The sequence below is a fragment of the Herpailurus yagouaroundi genome, unplaced genomic scaffold (genome assembly GCF_014898765.1).
Source record: "Herpailurus yagouaroundi ecotype Mexico unplaced genomic scaffold, PumYag 557, whole genome shotgun sequence".
Taxonomy (NCBI): Eukaryota; Metazoa; Chordata; class Mammalia; order Carnivora; family Felidae; genus Herpailurus; species Herpailurus yagouaroundi.
The window spans coordinates 296307-315087 of NW_024412774.1; the positions used below are offsets into that span (position 1 = coordinate 296307).

Here is an 18781-nt window from a genome sequence, read left to right on the forward strand (position 1 = left end):
GCTCTTGTGAAGTGCAGAGCTGGCTCCTGTGGACCATGTACAAATCTGTGAAACAAGTCTGTCATGTGTGAACTGAGATCCTAAGTCAACTTCACATAGAAACACAAATTAACCCTACACGCTTAGAATTTTATACAGAATTTTCCAGAAATGCAATGGTATTTTGTTTTGTCCAAAACTTTTGCAAGAGTTAGTCACCACTTAGGAAAAATCACATCCCATACAGGAATGCCACTCTGACTATTTCCATGACCAATACCATATCCCATATGCCAGACGGCACTGGCGATGCCCCAGGTAGGTGTTCAGGCACAATGGCCCACACAGTCACGTGGAGAGATACCGCACCAACTCAGTCCACATCACTCTACCATAAATTACTTTTGTTTTAATTATGCTTTACAAAAAGGGGCCGTATATCGATTTTTTTACAGTACATATGTGTGGGTTACATTACCTATGAATTCATTTTGCAGTAATAGAGGGAACAGCACAAAACACGTGTGGTTAAAGGGGGCACTGGGCTTGGCAGATTTGAGAACCATCAATCTCCAGTATTTGGGAAGCACCACTTCTTAAGAATCAGAGGTCGCTCTAGACGTTTCTACCCCCAGTCCCCCTTTCTGTGAATGCACTATGTGGACTTACCACATTTTTGTACCTGTGGTTCAAAAGTCATCTGTAGAGTTTCTCTCCTACGAGGATTCTCTGATGTCAAATAACACAGAAGCACCCATGGAAGACTCTTCAACCCCAATGACGTGAACCGGGTTTTTTTCTTGCATGATTTCATGGATGTCAAACAAGGCAAGCGCTCGGCTCGAGGGTTGTCCTGCCTTTGTCCCACCACCAGGGTTCTCGCTGGAGTGTGTGTGCTGATGCCGGGCAAGGTGTGAGCCCCGGGCAAAGGACTGCTCAAGCCGTTGCCGGTTCCGGCCCTGGGACTCCTCTCTGGTGTGAGTTATCTGGTGTCGGATGAGGTGCGAGCTCTGAATAAAACATTTCCCACAATGATTACACTTAAAAGGCCTGTCGCTTCGGTGAGCCCTCTCATCTGGATTCAAAGGTGGGTCACAGCCGAGGGCTTCTGCCCACTCATGCTTCGTCAGAGCTGGCGTCTGCTCGAAGATCAGCCTCTGGCGGCACTCGTAAGGCTTCTCCCCAGCATGCTTTCGCTGGTGCTGGGCCAGGGAGGAGCTGTGCCTGAAGCCCTTCCCACAGTGGTTGCACTCATAGGGCCTCTCCTCTGTGTGTGTCCTCAGATGCAGGAAGAGGCACGTGGTCCGTGAGAAGGACTTCCCACACACGCTGCAAGTGTATGGCTTCTCCCCGGTGTGTGTCCGCTTATGCCGGCCCAGGGAGGAGTTCTGGTTGAAGGCCCGCCCACAGTCCTGACATTCATAGGGTTTCTCTCCGGTGTGAATTCTCCGATGGACAGTAAGGTGTGTGCTATGGCAGAAAGACTTCCCACACTCAGCACATTTATAGGGCTTGTCTCCCGTGTGGATTCGCTCATGCTGAACCAGGGAAGAGTTCTGGCTGAAGGCTTTCCCACACTCTTTGCACATATAAGGCCTCTCTCCCGTGTGAATCCTCTTATGCACTGTGAGATGTGCGTTATGATTAAACGACTTCCCACAGTCTGTACATTTGTAGGGTTTATCCTGTACTTGGCTTCGGGTGAGTTCTGTAATGGGAATGGCCTGACTGGAAGCTTTGCTACAGTCACTGCTGTCACACGGCCCTTTGCCGGAGGAGCCTGTCTGCTGGACTGAGCTTGAGTTACCTTCCGAGTTTATAGCCTGTGAGTCGTAAGCACAGAGATAGTCTCTCCTAGAAGTCTCCGAGGATGGATCTGGGTTTGCATTCAGGACACTGTTTTCCCCAGGTCTGAAACTTTCATAGCTTTTATCTTGAACTGGTACTTCCTCAAGGCTAACTTCCAATCGCCTCAAATTATCCTGTTCCTTCTCAGGCACCTGTACCTGGCGCTCACGTTCCCAGTGTTTCCCTAGTGTGGTGGGACAGGGAGTGTCCCTCACGAAGCCTTCCCTTTCCGCAACATGGGATGGCTCCTCCTCAAGAAGGCCCTGCTTCTTGGGTGACGCTTGGCTTTCGGGTCCAGGTTCCCAGCCTAAAAGAGTACCAAAGAGCTGAGGGAGTTGGCGGAAAAAACACAGAGAGGACACACTGGGCCTCCATCCTTACTACTCCTCCCACCTCTAGGAAAATCTCAGTGCTGCTCCTGTGCAGACACCAAGTGCCTCGTCTGCAGAAACAGTCTCATGCTTTCATTCGTTCGACAAAAATCTCCCAAGTACCTGCCACAGGCCCAGGCACTGGCCTTAGACCAGGGTCTGGCAGACTACAGCCCCCAACTACGAGTACTTTTTATGTTTTTAAGGGATGCAGGAAAAAAAGAGAAGGGTGTATGACAGAAGCAGAATTCTAAAGATGTCCCTGGCTGTGCAATCAGACACTCATCTAGGTACTGCTATGAAGGGACTTGGCAGGTGACTCATCAGCTGACCTGAAGCCTTAAAATAGGGAGATGATGCTGGGTTATCAGGATGGGCCTGAAGTGGCCCCCAGAGCCCTTAAAAGCAGAGGAGGTAAAAGGGAGAGGCTGGCTGCACAGGAGGACTTCAGTCGGGAAATGGGTGCACTTCCTGAGAACAACTCCTCCGCAACAGTCTCAAAGGAAACAGGAGCCTCAATCCTATGGTCACACAGACCTGCATTCTGTCTGACCACACCTGGAATTGGATTCTCTCTGAGTTCCCTGCCCAGTCAGGACCTTGACTTCAGTCTTGTGAGACCTGGAGCAGACAAACCAGTCAGGACTGACAGAAATGTGAGATAATGATTGGGTGTTGTTTTAAACTGCTAAGTTTATGGTAATTTGTTTCAGAGAGAACAGAAAACAAATAGTGAGTATACTTAGCCCACACAGCCTAAAATACTCACTGTCTGGCCCCTGCTGATGGGGAGAAACTGCAACCCCAGCACATGAAAAGCCCAGTCCTCAGGAGCCAGGGAAATAGATACTGAGCAAACCATCGAAGGAGCAGGCTTGGGAGGCAGACAAGGAGCTCAGTTTTAGAAAACCGAAGTTTGGTAGGTCAGATACCCAAGTAGAGGTACCCTCATGTCTGTAGGACCCCTTGGGAGGACCAGCCCAGGTCGCAGAATCCTCCAGAACAAGAACTGCATGCAGGCAGGCGGGCTCCCCACTTTCTTACAGTGCAGCGAAGGCAAGGGTATCAGCTTCCTGTAGCTGCTCTAACAACGTGCTGCAAACGTATCACCTTAAGAGACCATACTTCTCTTACAGTTCTGAGGTCAGAAGTCCCAAGTCAAGGTATGAGCAGGGCTGGATGACTCTTGGCTGCTCTAGGAGAGAATCTGTTTCCGTGCCATTTCCAGCTTCACAAGACTGACTACATTCCATGGCCCTTTCCTTCACCTGCAGAGCCAGCAGACCCCAACCCCTGATATCTGGCTGTTCATTTTATCCTTTATAATAAACCAGTAATAAATAGTGTCCCTGAGTTCTGTGAGCTATAAAAGCAAATTACTGAACCTAAGGAGAGAGTCATGGGAACCCCTGATTTATAGCTCGTCAGTCAGAGGTATGGGATGCCCTGACTTGTCAAGTGGCATCTGAAGTGGAGGCATTCTTAAGAGACAGAGTCCTCAGGCTGTGGGGTCTACACTAACTCCAGGTAGATAGTGTCAGAATTGGACTTAATTGTTGGACACCCAGCTAGTAACTGGAGAGTTGGAGAACGGTTTGTTGGTGTGGAAAAAACCCCACACATTTGGTGTCACAAGTGTTATATGGGTAGAAACAAATCATGGTACTGCTAATTGGTGACTTTGGAGCCATTAAAATGTCCTCGAACTTGACAGTGGTGATGGGTATAATCTGTGAATATACTCAAAACCACTAAATTGTACGTTTTACATGGTGAAATTTATGGTCCGCTGGGGACCATGGCATCCAGAAGGGGACTAGCCTGGTAGGAGTTAGCTCAGGGCCTGGGGGTGCAGGCCAGCACTGGGCACTGGAGGATGTCAAACGTGTGGGGCACTTCAGGCTCTTTTGCCTCAGAGGAGACATGGTACTTCTGCATCTGCTGCAGATTCACCCTTGCCCTCGGGTAATAGGCTACACCTCATTGTGGAGGTACATGTGATTCCCTGCAGGTCAAAAAGCCCTGGGTGGTGTCAGAGGCTGAGCAGCAGGTACTGCTGGCCGTGTATCCCACTGTCATAGCCTACTTCTTCCAACGCACTTCAGGGTACCAATGCACCAGTCCCAGAGAAGGGACTGTGACAGGCATAAGCCAATTATGACAATCTAGGCCTCCTTTCCAGACCCCTAGTGGCATAAGGGCAGGTAGATGTGACCCATTCCTGACCAAGGAGACCTCAAAGGACGAAATCTGGAGTTCATTCAGATAAAAGGGGTGAAATGTTACTGGCGCTATTCTTCCCACACCCGCACCCCCTGCCTGGAGCACAGATGTGATGGCCAGAGCTGCTGCATCCATGCCATAACCTCAAGGAAAGGCCAGAAGAATCAGAACCATAAGCCTTGCCACTGAATACGGAGTCAGAGGCAGCAGTGGCTGCTTTGTGAGAAAAAAATCGCTTCTTTTTTTGAGTACTCTAGCCCAGGTTTCAGAGATTTAGAGCTGAATACAATCCTTGTTGCTGAGAGAACACAAGGGTGTGGAGAACAGGTTTACAGAATCTGGACATGAAAGATTAAAATGGAGAAGATGGAGAGCAAGTTCACACATTAGAAATGATCCTGTGGCAAGGGCACACTGAGGTGGCAAGAGAGAACATGAGAGGGAGGACAGGGTGGGATTCTGACCACTGGAGGAGAGGCAGATGGTCTCTGCTCAGAGAAGGGAGAGCCCGGATAAGAACAGAGAACACAGGAGCAGGGCGCAGACCTCCTACACAGAGAAAAGCTAACAGGGCGGGCCTAAGGCTACCATCCGTAGAGGGGCCAGTTTTGAGACTGGCCCTGGGCTGTGTGTGGGAATTTGCATTTCAAGAGAGTTCCCACCACCCTAACTGATAAGAGTGGCTCGCTGTGCCCAAACTGTGCCCACAGTATGGTTTACGGTGAACACCTGCTCTCTCCTGCGAGTCTGGAATCTTGGTCTGTGCCAGGCACAGGGTGCCTAAGTGACCAGCGCCCAATAAAACACCCTGGCACTGAGCCTCTAACAAGCTTCCCTGGGAGCTAGCATTCCTCATGTGTCGTCACAACTCACTACTGTGGGAACTACGCATGTACAGTGTGACTCTACTAGGAAGGAACTGTGGAATCTTGGCTGGCTTCTGGACTTCACCCCATCTGCCTTTTCTCCTTGCCGACTTTCCTCTATATTCTTTCGCTGTAATCACTGGCTCTTTGGGGTCTTGGGGACCCTGACACACCACCCTTTCCAAGCAGCACATCTGTAGTCACCTCTTGGGCTGCTCCCATTAGGAGTTCCCACTTGGCAGCTTCTCACCTGGACAGTGACCCTGGGCAATTCCTCTCTCCGCTGCCCACAGCTCAGCCCCTTGCTCCAGTTGGGAGATGACTTCAGGTTTTGGAAGCTCAGGCCCTGGAACAAGGGAAAGACACAGGATGTGGGGACCTGCCACAGAAAGAACCAGCTCAGAATCCAGCCCTACACTCCTGATAGGGCAGGAGGACATCTCACAATAAGGTGACGGCTTTGCATTGGGACAGAAAAGGGCAGAAACCTCCTCCTGCCTGTATGTACCACAAGGAATGAGAACGCAAGATCCCTGTCCCCCAGCCCAAGATCAAGTCCTCATACCAGAGGCCCTATGACCCATAACCCATAAAAAATAAGTCACTGTAGGAATCCAATCATCAGCTGGGGAAGCAGGCCTTACCCACAGAGAGCAGATGCCCAAAGGTCTCCAGCATCACATCACGGTAGAGGGTCCTCTGGGCGGGGCCCAGCTGTCCCCACTCTTCTTGGGTGAAGTCCACAGCCACGTCCCGGAAGGTCACCGGCTCCTGAAATATCACACACACTCTTGATCAGCTGGACTGCCCCCGTCAGTGCTCTTAGGAAGAGAAGGAGGAATGGAGAAGCAGAAGATGGGCAGGCCAGTGTCCTGAGAGAGTGCACATTCTGAATAATGCCAAGTCAGGTCTCACTGGGCACCTACTGGACTGTCACATTTAGGTTGTATAGTGAGGGCATATGAAAGTATCCCAGGAAGATGGAAGCCACCCACAGCTGACCTACAACTGATCTCAGACAGGTGCAGGTGCAAACAGAAATTGCTGACTTGCAGATCTGTGGGTTAAAGAAACAGTTACTGGTCTAAGCTACTAACCTTTAGGATAGTTTGTTACATAGTAACATCTAACTGATACATTAAATACCTCTCAGATTCAAGGCAAGACTCAGTATCCTACCTGAAAAGAGGGGTTTATAGCTGGAGTCGGAAACTCACCTATCTTCAGGGACCAGGCAGGCTCATCAAAGACTGAAGTGGGCTACTGGAAGAGCCTACGAGGGTACTTAACCTGTGAGAGGTGACACTGCAGGTGATGGGTAATATATACCCTATTTGAAGGGGCAGCCAGGACTCAGAACCAACTGATCATGGGGGAAATTCAGGCCTCATATGGTCAGAACTGCCCATCTCTAGTGAGTAGCTGAAAATTAGGCCACAGTTTTAAATGAAACTTTTAATTTTTGTAAGTTGATGCAACATATCTAAAACATGTCCTACAAATGAAACCCTTCTGTGGGCTCGGTGTGGCCACTGTCAGAAGCTAGATATTTCTGGATCTGAGTTTTGACTCTGCTACTTCTTCCTCAAGAAGCATAGAGCAGGTAACCACTTCTATTGCCATGCTTCCCTGTCTACAAAGAATCATTCCTTGGGGGCTGTGATGGGGAATAAGTGGTTGTGAAACACTTTCTACAGGACAAGATGCAAAAGAATAAAATCGGTCCTCTGCTTCACACCATATAAAAAGTTAACTCAAAATGGATAAAAGACAAACGTAAGAGCTAAAACTATTAAGCTCTTAGAAGAAAATATAGTAATGAATCTTCACAATCTTGGCTTGGTGAAGAGTTCTTAGAATCTGACAGCAAAAGCACAAGCAACAAAAGAAAAAAATAAGTAAGTTGGACTTCATCAACATTAAAAATTGTTGTGCTTCAAAGGACACTATCAAGAAAATGAAAAGACGGAAACCTGGGTGGCTCACTTGGTTCAGTATCTGACTCCTGGTTTCGGCTCAGGTGAATATCCGAGGGTTGTGGGATCGAGCCCCACCTTGGGCTCTTGCTAAGCATGGAGCCTCCTTAGGATTTTCTCTCTCCCTCTGCCCCTCTTCGCCACTCGTGCTCTCTCTCTCTCTCTCTCTCTCTCTCAAATTAAAAAAATAAATTAATTAAAAAAATACAGTAAAAAAAATATCCACATACTGGGAAATAATAATAGCAAATCACAAATCTTGTATGTGACTTGTATCTGGAAAATATAAAGGACTCTTACAACTCAATAATAATGACAACACAATTAAAAAGGGCAAAGGACCTAAATAGGTATTTCTTCAAAGAAAATATAAAATATACAAATACTGAATAAGCACTTGAAAAGATGCTCAATATCAATAGCTACCAGGGAAATGCAAATCACAATCACTTACTAAATACCTCAATTATAAAGGGGTATGTTAAGAAAAACACAAGAAGGCTTTAAAATTTTAAAGAAATTATAGTACAGGTGGCATACAGCTGTGACAAAAATTGTTCAGGAAGCATGAGAACCCTTTGGTTGGGAACAGAAGTCTCTGTTCTTGTCCCCGTGTCCTCATATCCCACTCAGGTCCTCCAGCTCTGATACATGCTCCCTGTGCCTCCTGCCTTCCCTGCCTCGCCCCCTCAACTATCACCCACTCTGCATGGGTCCTCAGTAACAGCCCAGGCGCCAGGCCCACTGAGTACTGATCTCTCCAGGCCATAAGAGCCATGGCATTACATGAGTCCTTCATGTCTCCTCCTGGAATTCTAGCAGGAGCCCATTCCTTGCTTTTTCATGGCCCTGTCTGCTGCTCCACCTCAGACCCCTGTGGCTCTCCTCTTGTTCTGCACTACTGGCGCCTGGAGAGATGGGCTATCAGACTCCTTTACTCCACACACTCCCACAGCTGACCAGGCCACCCTGGCATCATCCAACACCTGGTCACTGGCCCCCTCCCCGCATCCTAGTTAGCTCTCCGTATTTCTCCTACCCCCACCTTCCCAGATGCTTTAATGTTTTTTCTCAAACCCAAGCTATACTTGCTTTAAAAAATCTTGAATGGCTCCTTTTCACCTTTGGGTACAGGATGGCCTCTTTCAGCCTGGCTATGGTTGACTGAGTAATGGCCTCCAAAGATACCCAGGTCCTAGTTTCTGGAGCTGGTGAATGTTACCATAAATGGCAAAAGGGATTCTGTGAATTTGATTAAGGATTTTTAAATGGGGAAATTATCCTGGATTATCCAGGTGGGCCCTAAATGCAATCACAAATGTCCTTCTAAGAAGGTGGAGGGAGATTTAACTACAGAAGACAAAAGGCAATGTGACCACTATGGCTAGATGCCATGCTGCTGGCTTTGAAGACAGACAAAGGGCCATTAGCCAAGGAATACAAGGACTACAGCCACTAGAGCTAGAAAAGGTGAGGAAACCGATTCTCCCCTAGATCCTCCAGGGGTGGCTCTGCCCAGTATAACTGATCTCAGGCTTCTTACCTCCAGAACTGTAAGAATAAATGTGTATTGTTTTAAGCCACCAAGTCTTTAGTACTCTGTTACAGCAGCCACAGAAAGCTATACACTGGACCTCAACGCCCTCGACTTCCTTGCCTCCTGTGGTGGCAAGCCTCCAAGATGGCCTCCAGTGGTCCCCAGTCCTTGTGTAGTTATGCAGTCCCCTCCTATACTGTGCAGGTTTGACAACCAATAGGGTTGGGCAACCAATAGGATACCGTACCAATGAGTGTGTAAATTCTGACCCCAGGGCACAAAAGGCATTGGGGCTTCTACCTTGCCATCTCCTGGACCACTTACTCTTTGGGAAGCCAGATGCCATGTTGTGAGGACACTCAAGCAGCTCCACAGAGAGGCCCACATGGGGAGGGACTGTCATGTGAGTGAACTGTCTTGGAGGTGGATCCTCCAACCCCAGTCAAGTCTCAGATGACAGCAGTCCACACTGATATCTTGATGGTAACCTCATGGGCCTAGGCCAGAACCACCAGCTAAATCATTCAAGGATTCCTGCTATCAGAACTGAGGTAATATATATTGTTGTTCTAGACCACTAGGTTTGGGTTACATGCAACAGATAACTAATACACTTTATCTTACTGCTGACAGACTCTCCTTGAGAGAGTCTCGTTCCTCTGAACCCTTTTCTCAACTAGGCCTTGACCTCTGGGCTTCTATGTCCACTTTGCATCACCCAGTTTCTTAAGAGTTGGTTTAGTCAGAAAAAAAAAAAAGAAAAAGAGTTGGTTTAGTCAGAATCCCCACCCACCATATCTAATTACTCTCTGTATCTTTTCAAAGTCCTCATCCCACAGAATCCTTCAGGTAATATCTGATCACTTAGCCTGCTTCAGCAAGAATCCCTAGGTCAGTTTGGCAAGAATTATACCCACCCCAGAACCCAGCTAGAAATTCCCACTTTTACTTATAGTATTTGGAATTGAGTCCACTTCTATACTGAAGTCTCTTTCCCTCTATTGCAATAGTTTCTGAATAAAATCTGTTTTGACTGCCTTAATTACTGTTTTACACTAACATTGCTCATTCCCTGCCCCACCCCCTCCATCCACTGCAGACCAAAGTGTGATTTTTTTTTCTCTTTCAAAGTAGGCTTCACATGCCCAGCTGGAGGCAAATTCACCACCAAGAGATCATGACCCCAGCTGAGATCAAGAGTCAGACCCTCTGAGTGGCTCAGTCGGTTATGGCTCAGGTCATGATCTCACGGTCTGTGAGTTCGAGCCCCGCGTTGGGCTCTGTGCTGACAGCTCAGCGCCTGGAGCCTGCTTCAGATTCTGGGTCTCCCTTTCTCTCTGCCCCTTCCCGGCTCATCCTCTGTCTTTCAAAAATAAATAAAAACAAACAAAATTAAAAAAAAAAAAAAAAAGATGTTCAACCAAGGTGCCCCACTAAAGTGTGATTTTTTTTTTAAGTTTTTTTTTTTACGTTTATTTATTTTTGGGACAGAGAGAGACAGAGCATGAACGGGAGAGGGGCACAGAGAGAGGGAGACACAGAATCGGAAACAGGCTCCACGCTCTGAGCCATCAGCCCAGAGCCCGACGCGGGGCTCGAACTCACGGACCGCGAGATCGTGACCTGGCTGAAGTCGGACGCTTAACCGACTGAGCCACCCAGGCGCCCCACTAAAGTGTGATTTAATGCAAATCTGCATAACACATATCTGAAAACATGCAAATCTAAGGTTATCAATAATCTCACTTTGCATACAAAATCTGAAATAATGCAAATCCTGGTAAACAACAACAAAACACAGTAAGTCTAGAATTTCAAAGATGCGGAGCTTCAGGAATTATGAATTATTTTTGGTTTCTGCCACGTGGAGACAGGACTTTATGGAGAACACAGGGAGCGGCCACTTTGTCTACAATTGCAGGATCTTTGAAACAGGCACCTTCCCAGATGGCCTTGCAGGCACGGACCGCCCAGTGTGCAATTCGCCCACAGCCCCCGCGAGGGAGCGGTGCTGGGAAGGAGCCCTGGTAGTCGCTCCCGCCCCAGTTATGCCGTGCCTGGTGACCTGTCATCATCCTCTGGGGTTGTGCCCAGCCCCCTGGCCAGGGGCCTCGCGGAGCAGGGCTCTCGGGGAGTGTTTGCTGGCTCCGTGAATTAAAGCATTTCTATTCGGAAATACCTGCCATCTCGGCGCTCCACTGACACCATCACATGGCAGATGGCCTTCGCGGGGAAAGCAATCGGCGGGAGCCGGGCCAGCCTGGTCCTAGGAAATGATACTAAGCCCCATCCCAGAACAAGGAAACTGGCGTACTCGGGGAGCATGCGCACTGGGGGACCTGATGGCCCGGGTTCGAATCCAAACTCCACCCTCACCAGTCTGGCCAGTCAGCGCGCCCTGAACTGCGCCTCAGTTTTCTCATGTGTAAAGGGGGATAAGGCCCGGGCCCTGCTCACCGTGCGCTGCCAGGGTTAAAGGGCCAATACCTGCGGGAGACGCTGGACCCTCTGCAATCGTTATTATTATTACTTTACCTGAAGCCATTCCGCTGGCAGCCCTGTAGCCATCTCCAGTGCTGTCGCTTCCTCTTCGGGGTTCATCCTGGACCGACAGGTCGAGAACAGGAGCCCGAAGCGGCCGTAAACCCGAGAGCAGCCCCCGCCTCAGGGACCACTCCACTCGCCGCCCGCGGGACAATGGCGGCCGCGTTGGTGACGCTGCAACTACAACTCCCAGAAGGCCGTGCGGCGTGCCTCAGAGCCTGACCAATGGAAACCTCTGTTCGTCGAACCTTCGACCAATGAGAGCCTTCTGGCTTCGGGCCAAAGGGACTGTCCTTCCTTCGGGCCTCCGGCCACTGGGGGCGCTCCTGCCGCAGACCCCCGCGAGGCTTGCCGGGCGGGCGGCGGCGGCCGAGGGCTGTGGCGCCGGGGCGGGCTCCGAGGGGACCCTGGTGCTACGGGTCGTCCGTCCTCCCAGCCTGGCAGCTGGGGGTTCGTGTCTGCGCGCGTCCGCGGCGCCTAGGTGGCCTTTGCTCCTCCAGCCCCCATTGAAGGTGCGCGTCTGTCCACGCGGGAGTGGGGTGCCCTGCTTTGAGACCCGGGGCCTGCGCGTCCTAGCTGGCAATGCTGGGCATCTCCCTTGCCACCCCGCCCAGTGCCCAGCGCGGCAGGGGTCAGCAGCACCAGGAGGGGCATTTGTCAGGCATCTTCACTGACTTGAGCAGAGGGCAGGAGCTGCTGTGGGAACCATGAATCAGGCAGTCTCCGGGAGACTGAATGTGGCCACTGCTGGGTTCCCACACAATTTCCAGGCAGTATTCCTTTCTCGGTGGGCAGAGAAGACCCAGGAGGAAGTATAGCCTTCCTCTCTGCAGCAGCCCCAAAAGGGTGGAAAAGATGAGGGAGGGTTGAGTCTGTTATCTTAGAGCAGCCCCATGTATTTATGTGGAATGAGTCACTGGGCACAACTTTCCTCCTGGTTCTAATAGTGCTGAAGTTTCAATGCATGATGTTTCCCTATTGTTTCAATTTTTAATTTTCTACTACTTATATTTTTGTTTTCTCCTTGGTTATATTATAGGACGTTTGTCTGTTGCAGTAGTTCTCAAAGTGTGGGCCAGGGACACCCTGGAGCTTCCTGAGACCCTGTGAGTTGGTGAGTTCAAAATTAAGTTCAGCACTGAGTGTTATATGTAACTGATGAATCACTAAATTCTACACCTGGGTGGCGCAGTCAGTTAAGCGTCCGACTTCAGCCAGGTCACGATCTCGCGGTCCGTGAGTTCGAGCCCCGCTTCGGGCTCTGGGCTGATGGCTCGGAGCCTGGAGCCTGTTTCCCATTCTGTGTCTCCCTCTCTCTCTGCCCCTCCCCCGTTCATGCTCTGTCTCTCTCTGTCCCAAAAATAAATAAAAACGTTGAAAAAAATTAAAAAAAAAATAAATTCTACACCTGAAACAAATTTTACCATATATGTTAACTAACCAGAATTTAAATAAAAACTTGAAAAGGAAGGAAAAAACCCCATGAGTTCATAATAATAGCTTTTCCCCCCACTCCCATTTTCTCACGAATGTACAATAGAGTTTTCCAGAGACTTCTGGATGTGTAATATTGCAACAGAATGATAGTGTTAAAGATAAACAAAATGGACATTGATTAACATGGTGAAAACAGATTTTATTCAGTAACTGCTGACAGTGGGGGAGAGCACTGAACCCCACTTGCATTTGTGCAGAGGTGACTGGGCCTTTTAAAGAAGAATAAGGGAATCAGAAGGGGGAGAGAGCAGGACTCATGTGGAAAACTACAAAGTGTTGGTCAGTGTAAATATGATTGAGCCAGTGTGCTGTTGCCTGGTGATTATCAAAGTTAGGGTTCTACCCTCCCACAGAGACTAGAGACAGCAGCCCTCTCCTTTCTGACCATTCTGTTTCAAAGGAAACTTTCCTTAAAAAAGACTCTGAGTTGTAGGATGTACACAGACATCTCAGACAGAAAGAATTCAGTTCTAAGCTCTTTTTTAGTAAATGCTATAAGAAGAGGAGGTCAGGAGCTATCCTTGGGTGTTCACCAGAACAAAGAGCAAATTCTCCCGGCAGCATTTCTCAGGGAGGCAGTCAGCAGGCATTTCACTGGGAGGATGGTGTCTTTCTAGGGACACAGCATTGTGCTGCTAGAAGCCATGCCAGAGTCCAGTTGTCTCCTACTGAAGAGGTTAGGACTGAACTGAGAGTACTAAGAGTACTGAGACTCTGCAAGTCTCAAAGGCACAAGCAGCTATGGAAACCCAACTGCCAGACATTAAAGAGATTTGCAAAAATATAATGCAACACTAGTCACTAATATTTACTTGTTTTGGAAACTGTAGTTATTTTCCATAAAGTGGGGGTTTTGAAAAAAACAAACAAAACAAAAACAAAATGTTGTATTTGTTTTTTAGGGCTACCATAAAAAAGTACCACAAACTGGGTGACTTAAATAAGAAAAATGTATTGTCTCAATTATGGAGGCTACAAGAGATCAAGGTTTTGATATGGTTTGGTCCTTCTGAGGGCATGAGAGAGATACTCTGCTCAATTCCTCTTTTCTCAGCTTCTGGTGGTTTCCCAGCAATCTTTGGTATCCGTTGGCTTGTAGATCTCTGCCTTCATCTTCATATGACTTCTCCCTGTGTGCACGTCTGTCTCGAATTTTCCTCTTTTTATAAAGACACCAGGGGCACTTGGGTGGCTCAGTCGGTTAAGCATCCGACTTTGGCTCAGGTCATGATCTCAGGGCTCATGAGTTCGAGACCTGCGTTGGGCTTTCTGCTGTCAGCACAGAGCCCACTTTGGATCCTCTGTCCCCCTCTCTGTCCCTCCCCTGCTCATGCTCAAGCTCTCTCTCTCTCTCTCTCTCTCTCTCTCTCAAAAATAAATAAACATTGGGGTACCTGGGTGGCTCAGTCAGTTAAACATCCTACTGACTCTTGGTTTCAGCTTAGGTTATGATCTCATGGTTTGTAAGTTTGAGCCCCGCATCAGGCTCTGTGCTGGTGGTGCGGAGCCTGCTTGGGATTCTCTCTCTCCCTCTCTCTCTTTCTGCCCTTCCCTGATTCCTGCTGTCTGTCTCTCAAAATAAATAACTAAATTTTTTTTTTAAAAAAAGCATTCTCAGGGTTTCTGTGTGGCTCAGTTGGTTGAGCGTCCAACTTCAGCTCGGGTCAAGCCCCGTGGGGAGTTCAAGCACCGCGCTGGGCTCTGTGCTGACAGCTCAGAGTCTGGAGCCAGCTTTGGATCCTCTGTCCCTTTCTCTCTCTGCCCTTCCCCTGCTCTCTCTCTCTCTCTCTCTCTCTCTCTCTTTCTCTCTGTCAAAAATAAATAAACATTAAAAATTAAAAAAAATTCTTTTGTTGAAAATCTTTAAGAAATAAACATTAAAAAAATGAAAGCATGCTTTGATAATAATTTTGTATGTATTCTTCTGGTTTTGATATGGAGTATATTATTTTTTTGTCTAAACAAAATCAGATTATTTTTTATTTTACTTACTTATTTTATTATTTTCCTCTTTGACCAAATGGCTTTTGGATGATAATTTATTTTTAATGTTTAAAACATTTTTAATGTGTATTTATTTTTAAGAGAGAGAGAGAGAGCATAAATAGGGGAGGAGCAGAGAGAGAGGGAGACACAGAAGCTGAAGCAGGCTCCAGGCTCTGAGCTGTCAGCACAGAGACCAATACGGAGCTTGAACTCATGAACTGTGAGATCATGACCTGAGTTGAAGTCAGATGCTCAACCAACTGAGCCACCCAGTTGCCCCCACATCTTTCTTTTTAAAACCCTTTTAGGGGGCACCTGGGTGGCTCAGTCGGTTAAGCGTCCAACTTTGGCCCAGGTCATGATCTCACAGTTTGTGGATTCAAGCCCCGCATTAGGCTGTGTGCTGATGGCTCAAAGCCTGCAACCTGCTTCGGATTCTGTGTCTCCTTCTCTCTTTGCCCCTCCCCCACTCACGCTCTATCTCTCTCCTTCAAAAATAAACATTAAAAAAAAAATCTTTTTTAAAACCCTTTTAGAGCATTCTCACACCATTCCTCTATGTGCCTGAAAATCCACTTTCTGAAGAGGGAAAATCCACAAGTGGGAGGCCTAAAGGAGATTGGATAGGAGCGATGGGGATATTTCGGTGGAAAGTGTCCCAGGCAGAGATCACAGAATATCGCAAGACTCTAGATGCTCAAAGAACTGTCTTGTGAAACTTAAATTTATGTAGGTGTATATCATGTTTTCTCCTTACCTTGGCTAATATTTTAAACTGGGCGGCTCCACCTTATGTCCCTTGGGCGCCTCAATATAACCTGTCCGAAAGTATACGTGCTGTTCTTGTGCTCCAAGCTTCCTCCTTCATGTCACCTCAGCCTACTCATCTTTCTATATCATAATCTGATATAAGATTAAGATTCTTTGAGAAAGATTCCTTTCTCTCTGTTACTCCTCCGTGGGTCACTGAGGATCCATGGTGGATTAAGATAGCCCCAAATTCTTTGTGTCTCTTCCCACCAGGAGGTGGGATTTATATCCCCTCCCCCTGTCTGGGCTGCCCCTGACTGACTATGCAATAAAATGTAGCAAAAGTGATGATGTGTGACTTCTGAGGCCAAATCATAAGAAGTTTTTACAGATTCTGCCTGGGTCTCCTGGAATGTTCATTCTTGGGACACCCTCTCTTAGAACCCAGCCACCATGCTGAGAGGAGCCTAGGCCACTTGAAGGGGTCTAATGTCGGTGCTCCAGTCAACAGTCCCAGCTGAGCTCACACCTGGCAGCCAGCGCCAGCCTTAATCTTCACCCTGAGCCTTCAAATGTCTCCAGCCCTGATCGCGTTGACCTGAAACCACACAAGAGGCCCTAAGTGAAAAGAACCACCCAGCTACCCAGTCAACTTATAGAACGGTAAGAAATTAAAGAAATTATTGTTTTAAACCACTGTGTTTGGGATGTTTGTTACATAATATTAGAAAAGTGAATCTGTGGCTTGTGGATGTTTACCTTCCTAAAAATCTTTCCTGCTTGTTCCTTCCTATTAGTTCAGTCCCTCATCATTGTTTTTAAAAATATAAAACACATGTTCTTAAGCAAGTAATACATTCTCATGACTTGAAATTCAGAAGGTGCACTATGGTATCTGGTGAGATCTTCCTCTTTCCCTTGACTCCCACCACTGACTTCCTTACTTCTAGCAACTACTATTTTTAGTTTCTTGTAGGTCCTTCTGGAGACACGTTATATATTCACAAGTAAATATATGTAAATATTTTTTCATTCTCTTATACAAGTGGTGGCTACCACGCATTGAATTTTACCTTGCTTTTATTCAGTAAACAATATTCTAGAAATCTTTCCATACAAGCATGTAAGATCCTTCCTTATTTTTAACAACTTTATTGAGATATTAGTTCCTCTTCATCTGTTTAAAGTGGGGTCCCCAGTTGGAGCATAGAGACTTTCTGGGGCTGAGAAAATGACTCTTAGGTTAAGAATCTCAGTAGACAAACTGGCCTGCAGGAGAGTGTCTGTTGAGAACCACAGAAGAAATAGCTCATGACAGAACAAAACATAAAGAGATGGAAATTTTGATGGAAGGTAATAGCCTAAGTGAACAGATCCAGAAAGCCTCATGGGCCAATAATGGGACCCCAGATGGAGAATGGGGGACAGAGAGAGAAGCTCATGATCAAGGCAATCACTGAGGAAAGTTTGTTGATGTGAAGAAACTCTTTGTCAGTGTTGGAGAGGGCTCACCGAGTTCTTGGAAGGAGTGATGTATTAAACAGTTTGAAAATCCATTTGGTCACAAATTGTGTGTGTGTGTGTGTGTGTGTGTGTGTGTGTGTGTGTGTGTGTGTGTGTGTGTGTTATGAGTGTGTAAATACAACTATTGTGACTGTTATGCCAAGCTTGTTAATCATTTCATGGTGAATCACTTATCTACTTAAACAGCCATTTTTTTTCCTGAGAAATATGTTAAAGTTTCCCCAAATGACTGTACTGTAGATTTACCCATTTTTCCTGGTATTTCTACTATTTTTCAGTAGTGCCATTTCTAAAGGTTCATGGTCATTTAAAGTCTTTGTAGATTTTACCTTTTATTAACATAAAATATCCCTCTGCAGAACAGAGAGGGTTATTGAATCAAGTGGTCTGAAACCCTGTAGAGCTCTTCATACCCCAGGGTCTTTCCAGAAATTATACCCCTTGACACTTCTGCATCAGTGTATCTCCCTCACCAACCTCTGACGTATGGGCTTTACAATTTTAAAAGAATCCTTGCAAAGCCAAATGGCATGGAACAGTGACTGGCCTTTTAAATTTGCATTTCCCTAGGTTAGATCTATGTATCTACTTCTAGGCCATGTTTGAATCCTTTCTTCTAAGCACTTTGGATGTCTTAGCTTTACTTTTTCCAGCTAATTTCAGACCATTTGCTTATTATATGATCATTCTGTGTTAGTTATCTAGCGCTTATTGGGTGCCCTCTCTGTTCCACATTCTCTGGGGCAGACCCAGCTTGGGCCCTCTGCCTGGCAGCTAGGAACAGCTTGACCTCATGGGAGAAAGATGCTGGGTTTCTTTGAGCATCTTTCTGGAGAGCTCAGGACAGCTGTGGCCAAACACCAGGAAAACTGCTGGGGGAGGCAGCCCCTTTGGAGCAGAGCATTTCCAAGATCAGGATACAGTGTGACTGGAATCCCCAGATCTGTTAGAGAAAGGGTCCTGCTATGAAGTGGGCAGATGTAGAATCATCAAATCTGGACCGATGAACAAGCTGTTTTCTACCTGGGATGGCTAGATCTGTGACCTCAATGTGCAGCAGACAAAGGGCAATCCCTTCCCACTCCCTCTGAGCCCGGCAATGTGCGAAGGGTTTCCACATGTGCAGGAGACACAGAAACCACCATTGAGCTATCTACATCTTCTCCAACTCCAACTAGACAGATTCTTACGAGAATGTCTGAGAACACAGCTTGGCATGGCTCTATGGAGTGACACTTCATTTTCCTCTCCAGAGATCATAGTTCCAGCCAAGTCTTGACCACTAACTCACTCTTTGTTCCTGAAAACCCCCCCCACAACACACACACAAAGGGTGACTGCTTGATCCCCAACCCCTGAGAGAGTAAGATTGACATCTCATGTGTCAACCTCTTCTCTGGAAGTCAGGAGATCAGTTCCAGTCTTTGCAGTAGGAAGTGAGACCTGGATAACATCCTTCATCTAAGGGGAGGGAACTGAGGAACAGAGAGGTAGGCATAAAAGTCCCTCAGGCCACACAGCATGTTCATTAAGGAAAAGTTACCAAATATGACTAGTGAGTCTTTAATCTCATACAATTCCTCCTCAAATCTGCTCCTCTCTATTTCCTTCATCATCCTTCCAGTGCTGGAGTTGAGATGAGATGAGATGAGATGAGATGAGATGAGATGAGATGAGATG

The 18781-nt window shown here is 47.3% G+C and overlaps 1 protein-coding gene across 1 annotated transcript in view; it reads right to left on the reverse strand.

The window, feature by feature from the left end:
• Positions 1-362: 362 nt before the first annotated feature.
• The window catches only part of LOC121023390 (zinc finger protein 8-like), a 39663-nt gene continuing 21244 nt past the window's right edge, over positions 363-18781 (reverse strand). Inside the window, exons 1-4 of the mRNA XM_040465225.1 lie at positions 11336-11503; positions 5932-6058; positions 5538-5633; positions 363-2134 (exon numbers count right to left, since the gene is read on the reverse strand). Coding sequence (XP_040321159.1) covers positions 696-2134; positions 5538-5633; positions 5932-6058; positions 11336-11401 — 1728 coding nt within the window. The 5' untranslated portion in view covers positions 11402-11503 and the 3' untranslated portion in view covers positions 363-695. Of the gene's footprint in view, positions 2135-5537; positions 5634-5931; positions 6059-11335 lie in introns of the transcript that reaches the window.